This window comes from Pithys albifrons, chromosome 4 (assembly GCF_047495875.1).
Source record: "Pithys albifrons albifrons isolate INPA30051 chromosome 4, PitAlb_v1, whole genome shotgun sequence".
In the NCBI taxonomy this organism is placed as follows: domain Eukaryota; kingdom Metazoa; phylum Chordata; class Aves; order Passeriformes; family Thamnophilidae; genus Pithys; species Pithys albifrons.
The window spans coordinates 68,822,825-68,850,339 of record NC_092461.1 but is presented as its reverse complement, the minus strand read 5'-3'; the positions used below and the strand labels follow the sequence as shown (position 1 = coordinate 68,850,339).

Below are 27,515 nucleotides of genomic sequence, written 5' to 3'. Positions count from 1 at the left end.
ATGCAATATGTATTTCTAAAATTGAACATGTGATAACATTTTAGAAGTAAAAGATGAAGGTTTTACGAAAACTGTTCAAGTGACATAGTCACCTTATTGTATCATCACAGATATCAAATACCTTGTGTTCATTTTCAATATACTCTTAAGTACTATGTCAAGGACACCATCTGCTAGTAATTTTTTACTAATCCTTATGGAAAAGCTGTGAAACGGAAGAATATCTGCATGTTAAGACATTGATTGTGTCTTGTATTAAAGGTAAAATGGGCTATTATAATTTTAGATTGATCAGCACTATCAGTTGCATTTAAAAGATGTAGTTGAAGATTTTTGCCACACTAAAGTCATTAGACTTCCAATTAATGGTGAAACTTAAATTGCTTGCAGTCACAAGTCCTATTTTTAAAACTTTTGAGCCTAAATATCGTAAACCATAGCAATTTATTCTGAGCTATGATAAGCTGCTATCTAATTTTGTTGATATTTTTATTGGTAAAACAATTAGGTCCAGTACAATGACTTGTTAAAGCAGAGAGGGATGTAGCCAGGAAGCCACCTAGCAGCTTGCAGGCCCACAAGCAAACTCTACGGTACCTAGAGCAGGTACTGTCTTCTCTTCTGCCATCAGAGTAGCTGTGACTCTAGCAACCTGCCAGGGGAGCTCCAAATTTTGCAGTGCCAGTAGAAGAGAGCAAACTATAGGAAGTCTAATATAATTAAATCCATCAATCTATCTCTTATAAACTTTTTTTAACTTATTTATTCTAAGGAAATGGATGGTTTCTGGACAAAGTTGTAATCAAGGATCCTATAACGGATTTGGATTATACTTTTCTTTGTCACAGGTTGGTGGTGTTTCATTTGGGTTAAGTTTTTAATAAATTTGTAGCTACTCTTAGTTTTATTTCTGAAATGTCCTGTGAAGGGGAATATGTGTTTCATAAGAAGTGAGCTGAAATGATCTGATTCTTTTAACAGCTGTCTGAGTTGTAACTGTCCCAAACCTCTGGCGAATATGAAAAAGCCAGAAAAAAATTCTGCCTGGAAACTTTCTGTTCTTGCACCTTTTGAACTCTTTCAGATATGATTTTTCACATATTCCTCATATCCAACAGCATCATGTCCATCCGTTCTTCCATGTCATGCGATGCAAGGCTTTCCAGAAGAGCATGTTGCTGTCCCTCCGGCAAACTGTTCCTGATTTACTGAAGTTAGTATGGAGATTAACTTGGGGTTCAGTGAGCTAGGAGACTTTAAGATCCAGTGAAATGGCAATCACAAATGCAGCTACCTGACCACATCTCTTTTATTCATTTGCTTTGCAGCCTTTCACTGAGCTGCAACTTATTTTGAAGCAATACTAACTTCCCTGTGTTTCCCCCTGGAGATGCTGCTGCTCTGAATCTTCTGTTCTATAACTCATTTCTAATTTTATCTATGCCTGATTAATTCTCAACACCTTGTGAAAAAATTTTAATTGATAAAGATCAGTGCAAATATTAGGAATAGTAAAGTTCAGTCACATAAGAGTCTAACTGCAGCTTGCCAGTGGCACCTCAGTTCTATTTCCTCCTCTCACTTCTCTGAGTGAATAAATAACTGCCTGAGACAGCTCAGAGTGAGCGATGTGCACACTGAAACTGATTTATGTGTGACTAAGGACTTTCTGCCTATCAGATACAGCACCTCATTCTTGCCTGACCTAATTTTGATTCTGTATTCTAGATGAGATGAACTGCTATGAAGAGATCTATAATGCTAGCTTCATACATAATTTAAGGAGAGTTCACATCCATTTCAGGCAGAAAAATACAGGCTATGTGCTATTTATTGTTAGAGCCTGATGCCGTGTTTGCTGTCATACTCTGAGTGTGTGAATGTTTTTGACTCAAATGGAGTTAGACTTAACTGACTTAAGTAGATGTGTACAATGACATTGTAAAAGTATAGTTCAGACATGGTAAACGTGATGTCACTGTTGGATCTGCCTCCTTATGCATGGATTTTTGGGGCACAGAACAATTTGCATCCTGCTATAACCTTCTTACAGACAGGAAGAACAAATATCATGACCACTGCATATTTCATTATTGATCTGGGATGAATATGAGTTCTCTGATTTGTAACAATTGGGTTAGGCCCTTGTACCTCAACCCAGGAAAGCATTAACTTATGCTTCATCAAGAACAAGTAAGCAGAATAATTTTTTGTCAATGTTAATCCCTTTTCACTAAAGTTGTTTTTTTGTATTGATATATGCCAGCCTTGAGACTTTAATACAGAGAACCATATCTGTCTTGGGTTGACTGGCAAAATGCCAACTGCCCAATACAAAATGTCAGCCTCCCTTCCCCCCGCTGAGAAAAAAAGGAGGAAAGGAATAAAACCTCTAAACAGGTTTAAACTTAAACTAACTATGTATATTTATACAGAAAAGATAAAACTAAAAGAAAACTACAACATAACACACACTTACACAAGTTAGATGTAACAACAATTTTCTACTTCCCACCAAAACCAGATTTCATTCATAAAGCACATTAAAAGACGCCCAGCAAGGAACAGAAAGAAAGAATAACAATAAAATGTTTCTACCTCCCTTAACTCAAACAAAATGTAAAGTAGCTGCAGTAGCAGCGACGCCTAGGACAGCAGGACAGCAGCAGCATGTCCTGCTCCACTGCAGCCATCGTGCCAACTGAGAGAACACCCCTACTCTACAATATTTATATCTCAGGTTTGCGTCATCTGGTCTGAAATATTTCTTTGGTTACTTAAGTCAGGTGATACCTGTCTCTTCTAATCTATGTCACATCCTTTGGGCCTGCTGAATTGAAGCCTAGCTAAAACGAAAGCCAAAACTACCACAATATCATTTTCCATGTGCCATGTATACATTACTGGGGAAGCTGCCAATAAAGGCAATAACTGAAACAGGTTCTGTTTTTTAGGTGGCTGGACCAGGGACAGGATGATGGCAGTATTGGTAGAGAACTGGCTGTGACAGCTACCAGCATGCTCCCAGGAAGTAAGTGAAAACTGGTGAGGAGAACTCAGCCTCACTGTGACTGTGCCAAATAGAATGAAGACACTTTGTAAATTAATTACACTGCTTTTATCTGCACAGGACAAGAGCTGAAACTCAAGCAAGAAGAAACTGTAAGAATGTACCTTTTTATTTTAATTTAAAACATGCAAAATATGCTTTGAGTGAAATCAGGTCAGTTGAACGCTTTGTATGAAAAATTCCTGTGTATCATCTTCTCATAAATCTTTTCTGTTTGTTGTTTATAAAACTAGTGGGCTGCTCAAAAGTGGAAATTTCAGAAAGGCAATACACTTCAATTTTATAACAAGCTCACCCATGGCTTCATTTGCCTCAACCCAGATAGCAGAGTGGATGCTTTTGGTGACAAGAAAAGCAAATATGGTTAAGTATTTTTCTTGTGGTTGTATGCATAAAAGATAAAAGAAAGTAGGGCTTTAATATACACATTCCTATAGTGAATAGGAGTAGATAATTACAATGAACACTTTCCTGACTTAAAATATTAATACGAGTATTACATATAGGCCATACAGGGAAAAAAATTCTCATATGGTGTCTTGTCACTGGCTTTCCCTTACCAAAGAGAAATTTCTTGCCATCTGCAGTTTAGTGCTCCCATAGAACTCAGGAGTCAGGGACAGTTACTGCCTTTTGCAACTAGATCCATCTAAACTAGTAAGTTCAAATTTCTAGGTATAGTTCATTAATAAAGAGAATGTATGTGTGTGTGTATACACATACATATGTAAATTCATTTTATTCCATTCTTGTAATTGATTTGGTAGTCTACCAGTTTCTCCCCTTTATAAGTTTTCATCCCACCATGTTACTACTAACTCTTAACTGTAATACATGTTATATTAGGCACACATTTTTTTTTACCTTTGTAGTGATGGAGCTCCTTAGCCTTTCTCACACCTTGCAAGGGACCTTACACAGATCCTTTTGGAAGGAATAGAATCTTTGGGACATATCAAAGAGTGCATCAAAACACCACAGTAGTTCTCCAGAGACAGTTGCATCCTCCAAATAGGCAACAAAATGTACTGGTAGAACAGTTGCTTAAAAGATCATCTGTTATTGCCGGGAACAATAAAAATGGCACCGCTTTACCTCTCATCAGCATTTTGTAGGTATAAGAGGTAACTGTTTGGAAAATTGGCCAAATTAAAATTTTAGAAGCCTTGTGCCATGCTGCAGGATTTACTTTACAAATTCTGATAAAGATATTGAGAAAATGAATTGTCTTTTCTTACCTGAGAGTTTTAGGTTCCCTACATCATCTGTTATTTATCATCTAAATTCATTGCTGTAGCTCAGTTCATTATGCTGGAGTTCTCAGCTCCTTTTTATGGATTTTTAAAAAACATATATGCTGATTAAAGGAAATTTGTTCCTTATCATTAACTGTCAGGGTTTTTCTCCTCAAGGCAGCAAAATAGACAGTAGTCTCCAGCTACCCTTCCCTGAATGAATAAGAGAATTTATTGAACAGAGAGGTCAAACAGTTGAGTTAAACACTTAATTAATCCTTTTTCCTTGAAAATGATAAACCATCCATTGCAATTAAAAGCAAATATGAATTAATACACTTTCATACTTCTAATATTTTTTTTTGTTTAACTCTTAGGTCTTTTTGATGTAAATGTCAAAAAGAGAAATACATATGTGTTCAGCAGTCATCATATGCCATGTCTTGCTCTTGCTCTTGTCAATGGCCATGTAATTGGAAAGGTAGGAAATGCTTCATACTTACATGTCACTGTCTGATTAATTTTTTTTTTAAATCTGTCTAATAAATAATTGTGATTCCAAACAGATAAAGTATGAAAAGTTGCAGAATTGAACCTAGGAAATTGCCAATGAATAGGTGAATTTAGACATAGGGCTTTGTTTTCTCACAGTTTACTTTTACTCTTTTGTAGGGCATTTTAACGAAATGCAGGAATGCCAGATCATTCCAAGCAGTCATTTATATTGGCTTGACACATACTGTCAAGCTACCTGGAATGTTTTCTCCTCTTTTTTGGATAAGCCTAAATTCTACAGCCAGATTTTAAATATCCATTTTTACTTTGTGTCTTTTCTAAGTAACATGCCAGTCATAAGGCAGCTGATATAGTACATGGTTTGTTTTGATCCATTTCGATCCATTTCATCCAATCTTCCAAGTCTTACTATTGCCTTTCTTTCTCATCACTTGCAGTATACAAGTAGGTAAATGGACTTGTAGAATTTAGTTCCTTCTGATCATAGAATCATAGAATCTCCCAATTTGGAAGGGACCTACAAGCATCATTGAAGTCCAACTCCTGGCTCTTGACAGGACAGGCCTAAGAGTTGCACCATGTGTCTGAGTGCATTGTCCAAACACTTCTTAAGCTCTGTTAGGCTTGGTGCTGTTACCACTTCTCTGGGGAGCCTGTTCCAGTGCCCCGGGACCCTCTGTGTGAAGAACCTTTTCCTAATACCCAACTTAACCTTCCCTGACACAGCTTCATGAAGTTCCCTTGGCTCCTGTCACTGGCACTGGTCAGTGCCTACCCATCTGCTTCCGCTCATGACTGTGATGAGGTCTCCCTTCAGCCTATTCTCTAGGTTGAACCAAAGAAGTGACATCAGCTGCTCCTCGTACAGCTTTCCCTCTAGACCCTTCATCACCTGGACACTTTCTAATAGCAAACAAAACTCTCCTACTGATGAAGAAAAACTTTTTTCTTTAACTTTTTCAATTTCTTCCCTTTATCTATGCAGTGAATAATTGGTCCCATTCCTCTTTTATATGGTGTAGAGTGGCATTAGGGGAAATAGAGTGTTCTCAGTAGAGTTAGGTTCCTCTGTGGGGGATAGCATCAGGCTGACAGGCCAACTGTCAAGATCTCTTTGAAGGACTTGTTCATGTTCTTTACTGTAATTCTGATACAGAGAGACCCTGTCCATCAGTGTTGCAGTCTGCCACACTGCAGTATATCTTACTACAGAGAGGTTATTAACTGAGTACTTAAATTTGGACTTTCTCTTTTCTACTTCCCTACTGACATGCTTTATTATTTTGAGCAATCAATGAAAAATCTGGATCTCCATTTTCTCATTTTTAGTTGTGCAAGATGTTCCTTTTGCCAGGGAGTATGAAAATCTTTCTGTGGGCCTTTAATGAAGATAGATAAAGGTAAAATAAAATGGCAGCACAGAAATTACAATTTACCTTATAATACATATTTAATTATACTTTGAGGACCTTCTGGCTCACATATTTCACAATCACTTCTAAAATCCATACAATTTCTCGTTTACTTTTAAAGTTATATTGAATCCAATAGACAGTTTTTTGTATATGGAGCTTTTTCTTCAGAAAGTAGTACCCTGGAAATAAAAATTTTCCTGGGAATGCTTATTCTTTGAAGTCTTAAGGGTGCTGAAAAAAATATTAGATGATGTAAGTCAGAAGTGCTTTCAGTTACTGCAGTAATCATTAGCATTTTATATGGATTAAACCCCTAGTTTTATTTAAATATGAGAATGGTGATGGAATTAAAAAAATATTTAAATACACATTTTGTTTAATATGTATTTTATACTATGGGATCATAGAGCCTTCAAACTTGAACAGGCAAGTGTAGAGACCATGTAGCTTCACTTTTTCATGGAAAACTTCTAACTCTCTAAGGGTGTTCTATGAGAACAAAATAGATGAATGAGGACACAGAAGCAAAAGAAGGTGGACTGGTGGATGAGAGTTATTGTGGCTCATTTCCCATATATGTTAGTTTTATACTTCTTTGCCATCTTTGTGGGGTGTGACTCTAACTCTCTCTAATTGAGGCACCCAGGTATCTTTCATGTCATTTTCACATCTGTGTTATCTCATGGTCAGCTGCTCCTGTAAAATTCCACAGAGTCCACAATTTAGGACTTAAGTATTAGGACTGTAAAGCTGAGAAATATAGATTTGTGTACTAGACTGGTAGTATTGTGGAAACTCAGCATAGAAACTACATTGTGATACTCTCTTGGATTAGTTCATCTAATTTATTATTTATCCTTTGATGATGCTAGAGTAAAGACAAAGCATGCTGTGAACTCTGTGTTCGCCTTCAACCAAATGGTTGTGCCATTCTGGAGTCAGCCAGCTACCCAGGTCACACTGTGACTTTCAATCTTCAAGGCAAAGGAGCTGATGAAACAGCAGGAAATGCTGAGTTTTCCAAAGAACTTGTTGTGCATGTCAAGGTAAGGTGGGCAGAAAGAAATTAAGAGGACTCTTCTAAAATTTGCTATTATAAAGCAGATTTTGCCTAATCAAGTGTAAGAGGTTTGCAAGCTAAAAGAATGATTCTCTTCCACGAGGTGGAGCTCAACTACAGCTTAACAGGTAGGCAGCACCGGACAAGGTTTCCTTTACTACTTGCCTGGAGGGGGTGATGCCGATACTGCAGCTGGTACCTGCAAATATGGTGGGGTGTAACACAGGGAAGATGAGACTCTAAACTTTCTAGTAGACCTGTGAAAAGTAGGAATGTTGGCACATGCAGGAATGCTGCTGTTGAGACTAGTTCCGTAATTTGCCACACTCTGTGCTCTGAGTGTTGCGTTTTGCTGTGCTGCTGAGCAGGAAAAAGCAGGGAAGTTGCAGAGTAGGGAAGGATTTCCACTATTCTAGTAGTGCCTGCACAGAAAACAGCAAATATTCAAATACTGGAGGTATACTTGAATTACTTGAGATTCACTCTTTTATGTTTTATACATGAACATGCATGAGGAAGTGCTTAAAATAAAACAGTAGGAGCAATATCAGTATCACAGTTCAGTATGGATAAAGGCTGTACTATTCACAAGGACACCTTGTCTCTCATCTAAAGGGTGTGTTTCATCATGGTGCCATCATTCTGCTCAACACAAGTCTCTGCCAGGCTCTGTGCCTTAGACCTGATGGGAGCTGCAATGGAACAGGTCAGCAGCAACAGGAATCCTACTGGAAGGTGCATAAAATCAGCTCTGGACTCTGCATGTTTGAAAGTGTGAGGAAACCAAGAATGTATCTGAAGATCAAAGATGACGAGTGTGATGGAACAGTAAGCAGTTCTTGCTTGTTTTTCCCTCTGCAGATAGTTTGAGTAAATTGTTAGTGATAGGAGAGAATCGTTTTTGGTTTTTTTTTTTTTTCTTGCTTGGATAAAAATGGGATAAATCTTTGCTCAGTTTTAAAATGTTTTAGCTCTTTTCCTTCATTTGCTCAAGGAAAGATAGAAAAATATAGCAAGAGAAGCTGTTGTGTCAATTTGGCAGTTGTTGGTAAATATCTAATTATATTTTTAAACTATCGAGAATGTGGATATAGTTAAAACTTAAGTACTGCAAGATAAATAATGAAGATAAACCCCATCAAAGAATAACTAAGATGTATGCAAATCTATACTGAACTGACTTTTAAAATGTGATTCTGTTCATCCCAGTTAAAATTCTCATGTTTATGTGAGAAATATTCTTGCATAATTTTTATTTTGGAGTTTAAGACAAGTGAGTCTGAAATAGAGCTCTGTAAGTACTCAGATGTGAGGTCCATGAGAGTTTTGTCATTGACTCCAGTACACCTTTTTCAGAGATTAAAATATTTGATCCATGTTTTGAATATAGGCTTTGTGAGTATCTTATTTTTCAGCAGCGCTTTCACCAATGGATCAGGAGGTCTGGACAAAAAATGGCATTCGGTAAAGGTTTTGAAATTAAACATCTATATAATAGATGTTATGTTATGTAGCATTACCAAAATTGCTATCTATAAAATCTGTATATAAATATCATGTATTTTCTGAAATAGCTATTTTCACATTCCTTAATCCCTTGAAAGCTGTTGGAGTGGGAAACTCCTTTGAATATACCCTAGAATTTGCCTAAATTCTAACGTAAACCAAAATGCTTTCACTGAGTCTTTCACTTACTTAACTTATGTAATTAGTCTTTCTGGTCACAAAGAAATAAACAAGAATAAGGTGCAGGTATGTCTGTGCATGTAATAAGGTAGCGTGTTGTGAAGAATGTAAAGTTAATCTGAAATGTTATTGGAAAGGAGTAATAATTAAGACTTAAGTAACATCCAACTCCTGTAGCCACATGAATTTGATTGTTGAATTTGTTTCTGTTTTCAACTTCTTAGGGCACAGGTGATGAATACTGTCACTTTAAAATTGAGAATAATTTGGAAACTGGATCTATAAGTCTAGAATCGGCGCAAAATAAAGGGACATATGTTGGTCTCCTGCCAGATGGCAAAACTAAACCAGTCGTTAACACTGGAGAGAGAAACATTTTTTTCTACCCACAGGTCATCAAATGTATGTGATTTCTCAATGCTCTGTAGTTTGATTTAGTGATTAGTCTTTCTGACAAAATTAAAGAAAAAGTGTAAAAGTTATAAGGACACAATTTTTCTTGTTGTGTTTAAGTAGTTTTAAAAGTGAAAAGTTTATTGTATGTACACTTAATTTCTGCTATGTATTTGATTATCTGTACTTAATTACTTTCTTTTTATAACAATAAATGATACAGACGATATCAATAGTTCTACTAATAAATTTTTGAAAATGAGAATCAAAATAGGTGACAAGACAGAGATGGAGCTGATTTTTTGGGTATATTTCACATTCTGCTCACAGATTATGGAGGCCTGGGAGATGTCTTGCCGCCAGCTAGACCTTAGTCTTTCTTGATTTTATGGCGGAATTAGTAGACTTTCAAAAGGACCTACTTGGCAGTGTTTTTTAATGATGTGAAATATATTGTACTCCCTCCCACTAGTATATTCATTATGTCATTCTTCTGCCCCATAGTCAGATCTGAGAGCTCTTGTGGTCAAAATGCTTCCTCACTAGAGGGCTGACCTGTTCTAGTCAACTAGCCAGGACTCAGAAGTTAGGTCTCAGCACATTTTGTGTCACTTTTGCCTACTTTTCATTTCCCCTTCAGTAATTTTGTAATATTGTAATTTGGTGAAAAACTGATTACCAAAGATAGCCAGCTGACTTATAACTGCAGGAAATACTGTTCTAGAGAAAACATTCTGATCTGGGGGATGTCTCGGTTTGAGGGGAAAAACCAAAATGTTTTACCCACAAGCAGGGGAGGGGCCTTCTCCTCAATAATCACACCACTCTTTATCAAATTTAAGAAAAGGAATTTTAATACAAGAAGGATAACTGCTATATATATATATATATATGTAAACAGACTAGTGCAACCCACTTCCCCAACACCATAAGAGGAAAAAAAAAACAACAACAACAAAACCCAGCAGGTTTTCCTCAGGGAGAAAAGGTTATACTTAAGTGTCCTTGTCACAGCCCGCTGGCTGCAGAGTGAGTTTCAGTCCCTCTCCAGCGAAACAGACGAGCAGTGGGCTTTCAGATGGACTCAGTCTCTTTCCCCTGTGTTCCCCGTCCAAGAAGCAGACAGGTACGAGCAACCAGCAGCAAAAATCCAAGGCAGGCAGCAGCACGGCAGGAAAAAGTAATCCGAAGTAGGCAGCGGCAAGACAGCCAGGGAAAACCCCAGCAGTAACCAGCAGGGCAGCCTGCCTCCTTGGAGCCCCCACTCCCCCGTTCCGCCGAGCCAAGACTGAGGAGAATATCCAAAAAAAAAAAAAAAACCAAAAGAGACAAACCTGCCCCCACCCCAGCGATCACAGTTAACTACTTCTTTTGTTAACCGCTGGCCTGGGCAGTTAAGTGGCAGGGGAGAGAATTTACATAATAATCCCAAACTACAACATTATCCACCCCTAAATTCTCTTCCATGCCGATACTCTACATTAAACTTAAATTTTCTTTCAAATAATTAAGTGTTTACAAATACAGTAATATGAGTCGTTTACCCAGAGATAAGTTCCCCTTGAGGTACACATCGTGTCTCTCCATCTTCCTGCATCACCCACCAGGTGGAACCAGATCCTTGAGCAAAGACAACCCCACGAATGGGTTTGCCTTTGCCTGAGGCAGGGTTGATCCAGACTGTTTTCCCTAGCATACCTCTCAGGTGTATTACAGGGACTTTGTCTCTATCTACAGTGTGAAGGGGTTCTGATTGGGCAGGGCCGGCTCGATTGACAGAGCCTCTAGTGTTGACTAGCCATGTAGCCTTTGCTAAGTGTTGATCCCAGTGTTTGAAAGTCCCTCCACCCAACGCCTTCAAAGTGGTTTTCAACAGTCCATTACACCGCTCAACTTTCCCGGCAGCTGGTGCATGGTAGGGGATATGATACACCCACTCAATGCCATGTTCTCTCGCCCAGGTAGCAACTAAGCTGTTTTTGAAATGAGTTCCATTATCTGACTCAATTCGTTCTGGGGTGCCATGTCGCCACAGCACTTGTTTTTCCAGGCCTAGGATGGTGTTCCGAGCAGTGGCGTGAGGCACTGGGTGTGTCTCCAGCCACCCTGTGGTTGCTTCCACCATGGTGAGCACATAGCGCTTGCCTTGGCGGGTCTGTGGCAGTGTGATGTAGTCAACCTGCCAGGCCTCCCCGTACTTATACTTATCCCAGCGTCCACCATACCACAGGGGCTTCACTCTCTTAGCCTGCTTAATGGCAGCACATGTTTCACAGTCGTGGATAACCTGAGAGATAATGTCCATGGTTAAATCCACCCCTCGGTCTCGTGCCCATTTATAAGTGGCATCTCTGCCCTGATGGCCCGAGGCATCATGGGCCCATCGAGCCAAGAACAGCTCTCCCTTGTGCTGCCAGTCCAGATCTGTCTGTGATACTTTCACTTGCGCAGCTCGGTCTGCCTGTTGGTTGTTGAGATGTTCCTCATTGGCCCGATTTTTGGGCACGTGTGCGTCTACGTGGCGGACTCTCACAATCAGCTTCTCTACTCGGGTGGCAATATCTTGCCATATATCGGCAGCCCAGATGGGTTTCCCTCTGCGTTTCCAATTGGTTTTTTTCCATCGGTCTAACCATCCCCAGAGAGCATTGGCCACCATCCATGAGTCGGTGTAGAGGTAAAGCTTTGGCCATTTCTCTCGTTCAGCAATGTCCAGGGCCAACTGCACGGCTTTAAGCTCTGCAAACTGACTCGACTCACCTTCTCCTTCAGTAGCTTCTGCAACTTGTCGTGTGGGACTCCATACAGCTGCTTTCCATTTGCGATTAGTCCCCACAATGCGACAGGAGCCATCGGTGAAGAGGGCGTAGCGTATTTCCTCTTTTGGCAATTGATTGTATGGTGGAGCTTCTTCCGCACGTGTCACCTGCTCTTCCTCTTCATCTGCTAGACCAAAATTTTCACCTTCAGGCCAGTTTGTGATGATTTCCAGGATCCCAGGGCGATTTGATTTTCCTATACGGGCGCGCTGCGTAATCAGGGCAATCCACTTGCTCCAGGTAGCATCAGTGGCGTGATGTGTAGAGGCAGCCTGTCCTGACAACATCCACTTCAGCACTGGTAGTCGAGGTGCCAGAAACAGCTGTGCTTCTGTGCCAATCACCTCTGAGGCGGCTTGGACTCCTTCATAGGCGGCTAGGATCTCTTTCTCTGTGGGGGTATAGTTGGCTTCAGATCCTCTGTAGCCTCGGCTCCAGAATCCAAGTGGTCGGCCTCGAGTCTCACCAGGCACCTTCTGCCAAAGGCTCCAAGACAGGCCATTATTCCCGGCGGCGGAGTAGAGCATGTTCTGTATGTCTGGTCCTGTCCTGACTGGTCCAAGGGCTACAGCCTGAGCAATCTCATGCTTGATCTGGTCAAAGGCTTGTTGCTGCTCAGGGCCCCAGTGGAAATCATTCTTCTTTACGGGTTACCAAGTAGAGAGGGCTTACGATCTGACTGTATGCTGGGATATGCATCCTCCAGAACCCTATGGCACCCAGGAAGGCTTGTGTTTCCTTTTTGCTGGTAGGTGGAGACATTGCTGTGATCTTATTGATGACTTCTGTTGGAATCTGACGGCGTCCATCCTGCCACTTCACTCCCAGGAACTGGATCTCTTGGGCTGGTCCCTTAACCTTACTCCGTTTGATGGCAAAGCCAGCTCCCAAAAGGATCTGGATGATTTTCTCTCCTTTCTGAAAAACCTCTTCTGCTGTGTCCCCCCACACAATGATGTCATCAATGTATTGCAGGTGTTCTGGAGCCTCACCCTTCTCCAGTGCAGTCTGGATCAGTCTATGACAGATGGTGGGACTGTGTTTCCACCCCTGGGGTAGTCGGTTCCAGGTGTACTGCACGCCCCTCCAGGTGAAAGCAAACTGTGGCCTGCACTCTGGTGCCAGAGGAATGGAGAAGAACGCATTAGCAATGTCAATAGTGGCATACCACTTTGCTGCCCTGGACTCCAGTTCATACTGGAGCTCCAGCATGTCCGGCACAGCGGCACTCAGCAGTGGGGTAACTTCATTCAAGCCATGATAGTCCACAGTCAATCTCCATTCTCCATCAGACTTATGCACAGGCCAGATGGGGCTGTTGAAGGGTGAGTGGGTTTTGCTGACCACCCCTTGGCTCTCCAGTTCACGGATCATCTTATGGATGGGGATCACAGCATCACGGTTCGTTCGGTATTGCCGACGGTGCACTGTCGTGGTGGCAATTGGCACTTGCTGTTCCTCAACTTTCAACAGTCCAACAGCAGAAGGACTTTCTGAGAGACCTGGCAATGAGTTCAATTGTTCAATCCCTTCTGTCTGTACAGTGGCTATTCCAAAAGCCCATCTATGCCCCTTTGGGTCCTTGAAATATCCATTCCTGAGGTAGTCAATGCCCAGGATACATGGGGCGGCTGGACCAGTCACAATGGGGTGTTTCTGCCAATCTCTCCCTGTCAAGCTTACTTCAGCTTCTAGCACAGTCAACTCTTGAGATCCCCCTGTCACCCCAGAAATAGAAATAGTTTCTGAGCTCACATGTCCTGATGGCATTAATGTGCATTGAGCGCCAGTATCAACCAAAGCCTTATACTTTTGTGGGTCTGATGTACCAGGCCATCGAATCCACACAGTCCAATAGACACGGTTGTCCCGTGCCTCTACCTGGCTAGAGGCAGGGCCCCTCTAACACTGATCCTGGTCATAGCGGTCAGAACCTTTTCTCGATGAGTACACCTGGGAGGTGCCCTCCTGTGGGTCAGATTCTTGCCCGTGGGAAACTGGGACTGCACTTACTCTCACTGACCTTCTTCCATTCTCCTTCAGTTCTTGTACTCGGGCTGCAAGGGCACGGGTGGGTTTCCCATCCCACCGTCCCATGTCTTCTCCATGTTTGGCCAGGAAGTACCACATCTCAGTTCGTGAGGTCTGTCCACTTCCTCTGGCTGGGGGGCGTCTGGCTCTGACTTCAGAGGTTCTCATTCGCACTGGTGCCACTTGGAGACTTTCCCTAATTTCCTCTCTGATCGCTTTTACCTCTGCAGGCAGCGTCTTGAGACTCTCAACCAATGTCTCTACAGCAGAAATACGGGCCTGCATTGGGCTGTGGGTCATGCTTTCATATATCCGGAGCTTATTTGCTACTGCGCCCACTGTTTCATGGTTCTCTTCCCTATACATGGATGCCAGGAAATCGGTGTATTCAGCTGGCCCCGAGCGTGAAAGGTCCCACCACATATGTGGTGTGCATCTGACCTTGTCAGGGTCATTATTGGCTTGCCCACCTCTTCCAAAAAGCACGTCCATCATTGCCATCTCCCTCAGACGTAAAATTCTTTCTTCCATCGTCTTCTAAGTCTTCCTAATATGATGTTCCTGCAGGATTTCTCTATAAACAAACTTCTCTCTTACACTCGTTAGAAGTCGTGCCCAGAGTGAAAGGGGCTTTGATTCCCTCACGAACACCTGTTCAATAGCCACGTCCTGGGCCAGAGCCCCCAAAAACCTGGCTTCAGCACCATCCAGTTGTAAGGTTTCACCCATAAGGTCCCAAACTCGGATCAACCAAGTCAGGATGGGCTCACCCGGGTGTCGAGCAATGTCTTTCCGCAAACTACGGAGATTATCAAATGACAATGACTCAGTGATGATCTCAGGCTCTGGGTCTGCTTGCTGTGGAGGTGCAGCAGCCCCCTCATCGTCTGCTGGATGGTCTAATTTGGTCTTATATTTCCTTTTCTGAATAGGGGCAACTTCCATAGGCTTGGCCTGTCCTCCTGGTTTAGCCTCATCCTTTTCTCCCTTCACTGTGGCATCAGGGGTTTTATTCTCTCGCTTTTCCCCCTTCACTGGGCTAGGTTTCTGAATGCATTCTGGAAAAACCCTGGCCCTACCTTCAAACATTCTGTAAGCTGCAGGGATACAACCCTGCAGAAAAACCATAAAGAGCAAGATATCTCTGGCATCCAGGGAGAATTTAAACATCTCAAAAGCTGTTGTAGCAGACTTGAATGGGGAATGGACAAAGGGTTGGGAGAAGAGATTCCCCTTTGTTCCTTCCCAAGGGTCCGTACTATTATCACTGAATCCCCAGAGGTAGCAGCTTAGGTTGCGGCAGGAAAACAGCCTGGAGAGCACCACCCACATGACATCCAAAGGCATCGAATTCATGGCACCATAAATCCAGAGTAAGAACTCAATAATAATTGCGGCTATTTGAGTTTTGCTCATTGATTTGTTGATAAGACTTAAACCTGCCGCTCCTTTTGGCATGAATTTGTACCAACAAAAAGCCAATATATTATACAGGATGGTCCTGATGAACCCTAAGCTCAAGACCCACATGGTGCCACAAAATAGCAGTTATCCTTCTTTGTTTACAAGCCCCACACGTTGGGCGCCAAGAAATGTCTCGGTTTGAGGGGAAAAACCAAAATGTTTTACCCACAAGCAGGGGAGGGGCCTTCTCCTCAATAATCACACCACTCTTTATCAAATTTAAGGAAAGGAATTTTAATACAAGAAGGATAACTGCTATATATATATATATATATATGTAAACAGACTAGTGCAACCCACTTCCCCAACACCATAAGAGGAAAAAAAAAACAACAACAACAAAACCCAGCAGGTTTTCCTCAGGGAGAAAAGGTTATACTTAAGTGTCCTTGTCACAGCCCGCTGGCTGCAGAGTGAGTTTCAGTCCCTCTCCAGCGAAACAGACGAGCAGTGGGCTTTCAGATGGACTCAGTCTCTTTCCCCTGTGTTCCCCGTCCAAGAAGCAGACAGGTACGAGCAACCAGCAGCAAAAATCCAAGGCAGGCAGCAGCACGGCAGGAAAAAGTAATCCGAAGTAGGCAGCGGCAAGACAGCCAGGGAAAACCCCAGCAGTAACCAGCAGGGCAGCCTGCCTCCTTGGAGCCCCCACTCCCCCGTTCCGCCGAGCCAAGACTGAGGAGAATATCCAAAAAAAAAAAAAAAACCAAAAGAGACAAACCTGCCCCCACCCCAGCGATCACAGTTAACTACTTCTTTTGTTAACCGCTGGCCTGGGCAGTTAAGTGGCAGGGGAGAGAATTTACATAATAATCCCAAACTACAACAGGGGACATGACTACAGAGACCAAGAAATGAAATAGCTCATGAAAAGGCTAAACAGGACATCAGTTTCAAATGAAGAAGCTGGTCAGATTTTTTCCAAACAGAAATGGACCAAGCTTATCTTGAATGTTTTTACCAGCAAAAAAGTATCAAAGTTCTATGTGTATTAGGATCAAGACATACAGAACCCTTATGAAAGTCACTGCAATTGCATCCCTACTGTTCAGTCCCTATTTGCTGCAAGGTGAAAAGAAATTTTGATCAGTGTCCTTGTAGAAATGAGGAAATTATTTTCCTTTGTTACCTTATGGAAGAGCAGTGTTTTCAATAGAAATTCTCAACAAGGTAGTGCTTACTGATGTAATTAAAATAAAGCTAAAGATTATTTTGTAACAGGCTTCAGTTCTCCTGGATCCTTGCTGCTCAGTAAAAGGAATATAAAAAGGAGTTAGTATTTTCCATGAGAGCAATAAATATTTGCTGTTTGCCTCATATTAACAATGTCAATTTGTTTCATATTATTCAAATTCCTCTAGCAGTTTTCATGTCAGCATTCCCACTCTTAAGAAAGGAAACACTGTGGGGGTGGAGAAGCTTATTTTGAGGAAAGCTACATTTAAACAAGTCATTTTATTTATACATCAGTGTTAAATTTTTACTTAGATTTTCAATGCATGGAACGGACTTTAATTGGCATGGCCAATTTTTTTCCACTTTTTGTGGCATTCTGCTAACAATAAAATGCTGCTGATTGTAGCTGTGCAATACATAGAGAAAAGATTCTAGTGTCTAGTATGTTGAATAATTGTGAGACCTGTTACTAGCTTCTGAGCAACAAAAAGCAAATGGCTTGTAGACAGTGACAGAATTTACGTTGTTTTAGTTGGCCGGGAAGAACCTATGGGAACATCTGCAGCACTTAGTAAAGAGAAGAAAGACTTCAGAAAATCTCAGCTCCAAGGAGGAAAAACCCAGAAGCCAGTATCTCAAAGGCCTTCAACTCCCCCACCATCAAGTAAGTGAGAGTTTACAAACGAGTTCTGATACAACATGGTGTTATGCCTACCTTCTGTGCACACTAGCAGGGACTTATCTCAAGAAGCAGAATGAATGGCTTTTCTTGATTATTGAATTATGCAGGTACACATGCAACATTAAACACATTTCCAGTTGTGTGTGTGTCGCTTTTAAGGACATTAGTATGTGTTTTATTGATAAGGCATCCATTTGCATGTTGAAAAACTTTGGGTTTTTTTTAAAAATAATTACTACTCTATCTAAGGACTATTCTGTGGAAATTAGGAGGCTGATATGGTGCAATATAAAACTCACCAAAAGTAATGGAATATTTCTCATTTATACTCTCTCTCACAATCACATTTTCTGCTTTATGGTTCACTGGAGTAAAGAGGAAGACTTTGGTACGTTGCCTGCTAGCTTTGTACCTATGTTTTGGCAGGTAGAAATAGATAATCAAAGTTCTGATTATCCTTCTGGAGTGCTGGTCTACCAGATGTGTTTTTCTAGAATGAACTGCTTTCTTCTTTGGCTACAGAAGTTGCATAAATGATTTTAGGAATGGTTTTAGAAATGATTTTAGGAATATTCAGCATCCTAGTAACCAAAGCATGATTAAGGAACTAGTCAACTAAACAAAAAAGGCAGTGATATATCTTTAAAAGAGTGGGGATAATCATGTTTGCTTCCTGTCTCTCTTTTTTTCAATGTACCTGAACACTCCTTCTCCACAGTCTGAATTGTGTCATGTTGTCATGAAAAGCAGGTGGGGTAAAAGGAAACTACATAGCTCCACAAAGCATATTGAGGCACATTCACATGGTGGAAAAATACCTGTTACTTTGAATGAGCTTTAAAGACAAGATTATACGGGAGCTTCCACTATGGGAGACATGATTATTAAGCTAGAGGTAGTCTCAAAGGCATTCACGTAGCAAATAATTCAGATGTGTCGATGATTTGGTTTTTGAGCTTGATCCTTGGACTGCTACTTTAGTACATTTAAAGGTCTGCCTATGTGATCAAGATGTCAAATATGGCATACTTTTCATAGGCTACAATGTGATGTATCAAACATGATTGTAATTAAATTCAGTTGAACCAAAGTATCCCAGTTAAATTCCATGCATAGGTGTGAATCATTATTAATTACCATTAATTATTCCTGGCAATGTTTGTTGCTATTTTTAGCTCAACACACCTACTTTCTAACCTATCAGGCTTCATGTTGTATCACTGTGTCACAAAGCCTTCTGTTGCGAGTTGTGAGCAACTGGTAAGATATGCTGTGTCTGAAACCCATGGCAACAATACACAAGCCACCAAACCTGTTTTCAAAGCAGCTGGATGTTTTTAGAGTTGGATACAAAGGATCCTTTTATAGAAGCAATATCTGCCGTGAAATTGGTTACATAGAGTCTGCAGCACTTTGTAAGTAGTTTTTCTGGCATTCATAAATGCAGACTGCTTATGCAAAATGAACAGAACTGTCAAAGTTACTCTGCCCTTCAAAGAAATGGCTCAGTTTTAGCAAGATATTTTCACTCAAAATACTTTAGAGGCAACTGTCTTTTGACAAGTACAGGTGACCCTTTATGTTTAAAATAATACTAATTAAATACTCATTTGCTTTTTTCACTCCCAGTTAACATTTGAAAAAGGGTGAGGTTTGTACTGAGTATACAATCCAGCAGTAGGCTTAGCAGTCAAACTCAGAGCAGATTAACTCCTTCAATTTTATATCTGTGTCTGCTAACTGGCAGCTGTGTTTTGGTTTCTGTTTTCACAAATAATAATTGATGTAGGGTTAATTAAACTGAAAACTTTTCTACAACAGTTGAGGCTTCTCTTGTTGAATTGTGAGGTCAGTGTTCCTCAAGAAACTTCCTTCACTGTACAGAGATGATGTGGTTCCCAGCTTCTGTTTAACAGCTCATATGTCATTAGCTTCCATGACACAAAAGCAGTCTGTGACCTTGAGAACATCTCTGTGATTTGGTATTAACAAAGTGTATCTCTGAGAAATGCTTTCGTCATCCTCCATGTTCCTTTCCTGTATGTTTGGTATACTATTACTAGTTATTATTTTTTTTAATATATTGTACTTACAAGAGCAAATAAAATACAAGTAAAATCTGATCTCATTTCCACTCATTTAACATTGGAAATGATGATACATAGAGCTGTAATAAAAATACATCAGCTTTACTGCCCAAACTTCTGCTCTAGAGATTAATTTTTCTGACGGTTTGTTTTAAAAGCGTCACTCCATCATATGGTCTTCTGAGACAAGATAATTTTATTTTTATGTTAGATTTAGGATAAGTAAATTAATAAAAAGGTTATTTTTATGAAACTATGTGAAGAGTTGTGACTTCATCATTCTCATGGAAGCCTATGAGAATAAAGTTTTGTTACAATAGATTTACAGCATGGTGTCATGAAGTGTGAAAACTCCCATGACTAATACAGGGTAACCATCAAATCCTCTTTTCAGAGAGGAATATTTTTAGCCTGTAGCAAATCAATGCTACTGATTTCCATTTGTAAGAAGAGTCAGTAAATTATGAGGCAGAAAGCATACCAAATCTGTGAATTGTTTGTGCATTAAAATTGTTCCAAAAGGTAGTAGTTTGAGGTTGCAGTAACTGCTTTGGGTAGCAGCTGCCCAGGTATGGAATTCTTGTCCTAAGCACATGGAACAGCCTGGGATTGCTTATGTTTTTGAATACTTGTGAATTTTATGAACATTTTAATCTCTGTGCTGTGAGAAAGATGTGGTTTTAGATAGCTAGAAGGAACTCTAGCTTTCAGAGTTATAAGTGAGAAGATTGGTAACTAGTTACAGAAAATTGTGTAGTCAAGTTCTCAAAAATATTTATTATAACAAAGCAATTTCTTTGTTTTAGTTCTGTTATTTCAGTCTCTGAAAGACAAGAGTAATTAAGTTTTCATTCAGATAAGCACAAGATGTTTGCCCTTTGCTTTATTTTTGGTGTGTGGATTTTCTTTCTTCTTTCAGAATAATTTGTGCTCAGTCATGATGAAGATTAAAATAGAAAAACTATCATTATGACATTAATGCCTGTTCCTAAATAACCTTGACCATTCAAAAGTCTTACTACTACTGTTCTGAATTTCTTAAACTTTGATTAACCAGGTTTTAGACTCTTTACCAAGGCTACACTTTCCTTTGATTCCAGGAGTCTATTTATTATAGAACTTTATACTGGATCCAAATACCTTTGCAATTCCTTTCATATGAGTTAAGATATCAGTGCTAGTGGATCATGATTCAGGTTTAGTGTTCTAGTTACTATGCTGATTTAGCTATCGGACAGCCTGATGATCCAAGATACTCTGTAATTCCCTTTGAGTACAACTTCTAAGAAAAATAAAAGACCATTTATTGAATGTCTTAGGGCATTTGAGGAAATCTAAAAGGAACACCAAGACCATGTCACAGTATTTGAATCAATGCTTTTTCACGTACCCAATTTGTTTCAGGAGTGATTCATCAAGATGTGGGATTTGTTGCTCTTAGAAGTTTATTAAGAAGCAAGTCTCAAGGATTCAAACTTATTTTTTAATGCTAGCAACAAAGCATAGTCAGATAAATTTTGCAAATTTCTGTCATTGGTATTGCTCTACATTTTTTATTATTTGTACCAGGCTTGGGTGGGGTGAACCTTATCTTTTCTTCCTAGCAGTCTGTCTGGTGCTGTGTTTTAGCCTAGTAACCAAAGCAGTGCTGATAACACACCAGTGTTTTAGCTGTTGCTGAGAATCACTTTCACAGCACTGAGTCCATCTCTGCTCACTCCGCACTGCTGATCCCAACTGACCAAAGAGATATTGTCCCATATACTGTCCTGCTCAAAAATAAAACCGGAGCAGAACTTTTCCAGAATAGTTTTTCCTCTGTGACTAGCTGGGCAACATTCTGCTGTCAGTGAGCAATAACTTTTGCATTACTTGTTTTTCTGTTTGTTTTGGTGGTTTTGTTTGTTTGTTTGTTTCCCCCCCTCTTTCAGTTGAGGGTTTCTTTATTTGTTTGTCTTTCTTTTGATGTACGGGCAGTTTAATAAGTCAAGAGAAAAACTCATTCCCGGAGAAATCCAGTACAGTATTTTAATCACGCAAATAAAAAACCAAAGGGCTCTAGTAGCAGTACATAACTTGTGAAGTGGAACAGAAACAGTGATGCATTGGGAATTCTTCAACAAATTTGTATTGGTGGCATATTAAAAAGTCTCTTTGCAGCCACATGAAAAGGACCCAAGCTGCAGTTTAGGAACCCCTGGAGGACGCAGTATACAAAAAATATGTAGGTCCATCTCTTCAGATTTAGGGTTTATAACTGCCTCTTGTGTCAAAATAGACTATAAACTCTTGTTGGCAAGGACTCCCTCTTTTGGAGAGGACTCCATTGTCAGTGGTCCAGTTATTAAAAAGTAGTGTTCCAGACATGATTTTTGTGAACTCCACTTTCATTAGAATACTCATCAAAATTCCCTTATCTTAATGGCATCCTTTTTTTCATATCTCATGTATAGAGGTGTCATTTGACATCACTGCATAGATATATATTTCTCTTAAGGGCAGATGAAAGATCACTAGGTGCTATTCTAAAGTGAAGGCAATGTTTTCCAAAATTATATTTGCTCAGCTGTTAAACTGTGAAATTTATTCATAAAATGGTACTGTACTGCTATTTTCTTATTCATGTACAGTCTGCCTTAGCCCAAATGCTGGCACTGTATGCATAAGTGTGGTGAGGCAAGGATATACTGAACTCTTTTTTGATTTATTTTTACAGTATTTAGTTAATATTTAATTGAAACAAGTTTAATTTGCTTATTTTTTTAATGAAAATTATCTCTATTCCCAGACACGTGACTTTGCTAATGATGTCCCAACACACGACATTAGAGGAGTACTTTTTTCATTTCTAAGTGCCAGACTAAGGAACCAAAAATGTCAATTTAATGGTCATAGTTCTGCATCATAATGTCCTTACACTACTCCAGAATATTTATAAAGAATATGAAGTTAGTGCATACAAGAGATAACTTGTTCTCTTCCAGCTGATTCATGTTGTTCATCTAATCAGTACATTTTCATCTAGACAAGAAATATAAATCAATATTTTCAGACTATCTCACTTGCCATGAAAAAATACAATTCCCCTGTTGTTATGGCCTCCTTATGTACTGAAGTTACAACAGCGGCTGGAAACTTCATGTCAATTTTCATCTCCCACAAATGTTCTGTATTTCACAGAGCAAATGAGAAATCTCCAAGGTGGTGAAGGTCCCCTTCCTTCAGATGATGAATGGAAAGTGTTAATACTTACAGGAAATGCAGGAACTGAAGCAAATGTTGCTCTCTGGATATATGGAGACAGAGGAGTATCTGGACCCATAACTCTTGGCAAGGACAACAGGAAGCAGCTGTTTCTTCCCAGGCAGGAAGATGAATTTCAGGTAACTAATGAAGGCTAAGAACATTATTTTAATGAGTACCTTTTCAAGGATTATTCTGTCATGTGAAAAGAAAAAAAGTGTTTCTCCTGTATTTTACTGCATAAAATAAATCCGTATTTAATCTCCATGAATTTTGTTTTAAAGCAGTTTCTTATATATAGTAAACAGAATAAATAATCTTTCTTTTAAACATGCTTTCTCATATAATAGACCAAATGAGACAGCTACAGGAGTAAATTGATTTTTTTAAGGCAATTGATTTGAAACTAGCTTTAAAAACCATTCATTGCTAGACAAACCATGTCTAATGTAAGACTAGCATATGGTTTAGGGATCTCTGGTAATTAAATCTTCAGGCATACAGTCTTCAAAGCATACTATAAAATGTATATTGTGGAAGTGGTTCAATTAAGGAAGAAAACCCTTATTAGAGCTGTCATGTTATAAATGACTGAAATGCCAGAAGGAATGACTGAGTCCAATAAAAATATTATCATGTCATGAAAACTTAGGGCTTCTGCTATTATTTAATAGTAACCTCACCTCTATTATGATAAGGAAATTATGTCTTGGTAGGCTGAGAGAAAATTACTAAAGGTGCTAAAATTTCTGTTTTGCTTAGATCTTTCTTTCTGAGATGTGTGTAACATTGCTCAGGTAATGTCCTCAAGAAACTAAAGAAGTTATATTTTTCAAGTTTTTTTTCTTCACTCATGAACTTTTCTAATACAGTCTTGGCGCAACCCGAGACTGTTAATGTCAATAATATTAATAATAATACCCTCTATGAATAGCACATAGGAAGGAAGATAACCTATTGTAACGTTCATTTTCTAAGCATATAGGCTATATATTTTGATCCACAGGGAATCCTGTTCTCCTAATTAGTGAATAATTTATAAGCAATTTTCAGTAATGGCATGTTTGCAAAGTTAATCCATACATGCTGAAGAGATGGACCAATTTCTCTTCACTAAAATAGATATGGCCCATTATGGGTATGTGCTACAGATATTGATCTTGTGAGAGAGCAGAATTTTTCTCTCAGCACCTGGGGCTACTACTATGATTTTTTACATCATCCTGACACTATTGCTTTCAGGCATGAAGCAGCAAAGGTCACTGAAGTGCTTTTCACTCTTTAGTCTGCAGTAGATAAATCCACAAAGAAAAAGCCTAAGAGTAAGGGCTCTTTCTTTTTCTTCTTTTTTTTTTCTCCTTTAAACTTCTTCCTGTACTTTAATAGGATAGGTCTTGAAATGAGGATAGGAATGTAAGACAAAAAAAATCTTCTTACTATTTCTATCTTTGAACTTGCTATGTTTTCACTGATATATTCTACAGCAAAGGATACCAAATTTTATTTTTTAATGTATTTAATTGTATCCATGGCCACAAGTACTAGGAAAACAACAACTTTTGAAAGACTGTAACAATCAGGCAATTTAGAATACATTTGAAGCTTTTTAGCCTTTCATTTTATCAGCAATATGCCCAACTTTGAAAAAATTTGAGGAGAACTATCTTAAGAAGTGAAAACCATTCATATGTGGCCTTCTCTTTTTTACCTTACCGATGTGAGTAGTCATTGTCCATTTAATCCTTCCCAAGACTGTGCATGAGAAAAATCAAGGTTACCAGAGTGTTTCTTCTGGAAGACCTCTACTTGTTTTAGGCAGAAGTCACTCTGCATTTCGACAAAGCCCACTACATTTTGTATTGTGTCAATACATGAAATTATCATGTAACATTTTTTTAAACCAAAAGTCTATAGAGGGATTCATTGGGATAAACAGGCAACATGATAGCATTGTATCTTCAGTGAACACCAGACTCTGTGAATGAGAAGACCACATCCCATATTACTTGAGAAGCGGGTTAGTTAGTTTGTGAAATGGGGGAAAAGTTACTAGCTGTTTTTGAGTCAAGCTGAATATATACCCTTACTTTACTACTGCTTTAATCCCAAAGTCTGCAGGTTACCTCTAATAAGACTACTTTTAGAGAGAAATATTATGCAGCATAAGCAGGATATCAGAATCTGACTTCACAAAGCAAGGCAAAACTAATTTTTTTAATCCAGTGGTAAAGACAGGAACTATATTGTAACATAAGTTTTGCATTTATTGTGTTAATGAAATTTTGTTAATTAAATTCATGTTGGTATAGCAACTATACCAATAGAAATAACAGGTGTGAAATCCACAGATTCTTTCTCAAACAGTGACTGAGAGATTTCAATGTGTATTTCAATGTTCAGGAAACCAAAGGTAAAAGTTGTTTGCTTTTAGAAATCTTTGACTAAATAATGGCAATGCTGTGACTATAACATGAAAGTTTATTATACAAAAGCTGATATAGGGAATGAGGTAATTCTGACCTCTGAAATGAGAACACTTTTTATTAATGAAGATGAGGACTGAGTCAATAATGTACTAGTACATGTTGCTAAAAGAATGAAAATAATTTTTATACAATGTAAATAGCTTTTTTGGATGTAAATGATGGAGAGGAATACGCTGTTACCAACCTTTTTATGAATACAATTTTATTTGAGAAATAGCATGAAAAACACACTTTTCTAATGATACTTTACAAATGGTCTAAAATTATTTGCTTGCTTTAAATAATGGTTGAACTTCAAATGAACCTCACATAAGTAGGCACACATTTGAAGTTTTGAAGATAGAGTTGCGTAGAGTTTTCATAAGAGCACATGTAATGCTTGAAAGTGCAAAGAAAGTGCAAATGAATGCAAATCATAGTCAGAAAGATAATATCAGTGACATCCAAAGTTCTGCATATGTTCTACCAGCTTTAGGAAGCTTAGTCTTTTTATATCCTGCATTTTGACATACTAGGGTTTATGGTCATGTTTTTGTGCTACATTTTGAAAGATTTGTGACCTGTAGTTTAGAGGATATGATTTTGTATTCCTCATTGCTCTCATGAATGGCTTTCACCAAATTTTTTTCACTCTTCAAACTTTGAGGAGTTCAAATACCTGCCAAATTGTTTTCCTGGCAAGCACTGTGATTCCACTAGGCTACAGTCGGGTCAAAGTGGGGCTCAGGCAGAAATCTGCTTAGACAAAACATAAGCAGTCTGTTTTCTGTATCCTGTAACCCAAAATCTGCCAATCAAATATTATGCACTGTTCCTGTACACTCATGTACCACTATGGTCCAGAGGAATGTAGAACCAATTGCAAAGACAAGTATATAATTTTATGTAGTTATATGTTGTAATGTTTTGACTTTATTCAGGTTAAAATAAAAAACATTGGGAAAATTTACAAGGTAAGAATTGAACTTGATGGATCACCAAATGAACAATCAGAGTGGAACTTACAAAGGGTAAGACTTTTTTTGTGGTGATTTTTTCCCATTTTATAAATTTTTATGTGAACTAAAGGCCCATCTTTTCATAGAAGCATAGTTTCATGAACCAATAAGTGCTGATTGGGATAAGTTCTTATTGCTTTGTGTTATTAGATTGCTTTAGAGATGACAAAAACACTGATACCATCTGTCTCCTAAGGAATGAAAACATGTAGGATTATTTTGCAGTTATTCCTAATTCATGTAGACACCAATTTTATTGTATTGCTGGGCTCAAACAAGTTTCGCTTTCTTAAAGCTTGTCTGTACTCTTCAGTGTGTATTAGGGAGAATTTAGCTATAAATTCCAGTTCTGAAAGACTGAAAATGATGGAGCAGCAATTATTTCATGACAACTACATGCAAGGAATGAACAAAATTTGCTGAAGAGTAGACTAAGTAACTCTTAATGGACCCCAGTATAGCTCACAATTATGACCATTTTCAGGGACAAATAAGCTGCTGGGGTTTTTTTCAGTTTGGAGAATGAATTCTCCTTTGTTTTGTTTTAACTCTGTTTTTCTCATTATGTTTAGGGTTACTTATTATTTTGGGATATTTAGGATTAAATTCAAGTGAAATTATTGCAAACACTGATCCCCATGTAAAATTTATTTCAGAATTCGAATAAGTATTTTTCTTCTATTTCTCACTTTGAATCTGTAAAGGAAACAAGTTTATTCTTTGTCATTTGAGTAATCTTAAAAAACCTGATTTAGACAACCAGAATTAGACAGTAATAACAGATTTTTACATTAACTCAAACTCTTAACTGTAACTGTATCAAAACTGAATGTAAGTATAAATATTTCAGTTGTTCAAATGATTGCAGGAATCCTATTTTCCAGCCTGGTGGCTACAAAATATTTCTTTAATATTTTGTTCTAAATTTTATAAAGTAACTGTGGGATTTCAAATATTTCTTTTCACAGAAAGAAAGAAATCATGTTCAAAGCCATGATTTTCTGACAAAGCAGTTAATATTTGCAATTGTTATGAATCAGCAGGGGGAGCTCTGCCAATAAATATTAGAGATTAGGAATAGAATGCTGCCAAAGAATTTCATTAGAATAAATACATGTTTTGATGTTAAAAGCAGTGTTCATTTTATTTGAAATAAT

The 27,515-nt window shown here is 38.8% G+C and overlaps 1 protein-coding gene across 10 annotated transcripts in view; it reads left to right on the top strand.

Moving 5' to 3' along the window:
• Positions 1-27,515, top strand: part of RP1 (RP1 axonemal microtubule associated) — a 184,016-nt gene that overhangs the window by 28,903 nt on the left and 127,598 nt on the right. For all 10 annotated transcript variants that reach the window (XM_071554517.1, XM_071554516.1, XM_071554518.1 and 7 more), the window contains exons 9-19: positions 773-848; positions 2,955-3,031; positions 3,131-3,162; positions 3,304-3,433; positions 4,683-4,786; positions 7,109-7,282; positions 7,912-8,124; positions 9,207-9,384; positions 17,395-17,526; positions 22,812-23,014; positions 26,281-26,370. In XM_071554517.1, the coding sequence (XP_071410618.1) occupies positions 773-848; positions 2,955-3,031; positions 3,131-3,162; positions 3,304-3,433; positions 4,683-4,786; positions 7,109-7,282; positions 7,912-8,124; positions 9,207-9,384; positions 17,395-17,526; positions 22,812-23,014; positions 26,281-26,370 (1,409 nt within the window). The remainder of the gene's footprint in view (positions 1-772; positions 849-2,954; positions 3,032-3,130; positions 3,163-3,303; positions 3,434-4,682; positions 4,787-7,108; positions 7,283-7,911; positions 8,125-9,206; positions 9,385-17,394; positions 17,527-22,811; positions 23,015-26,280; positions 26,371-27,515) is intronic.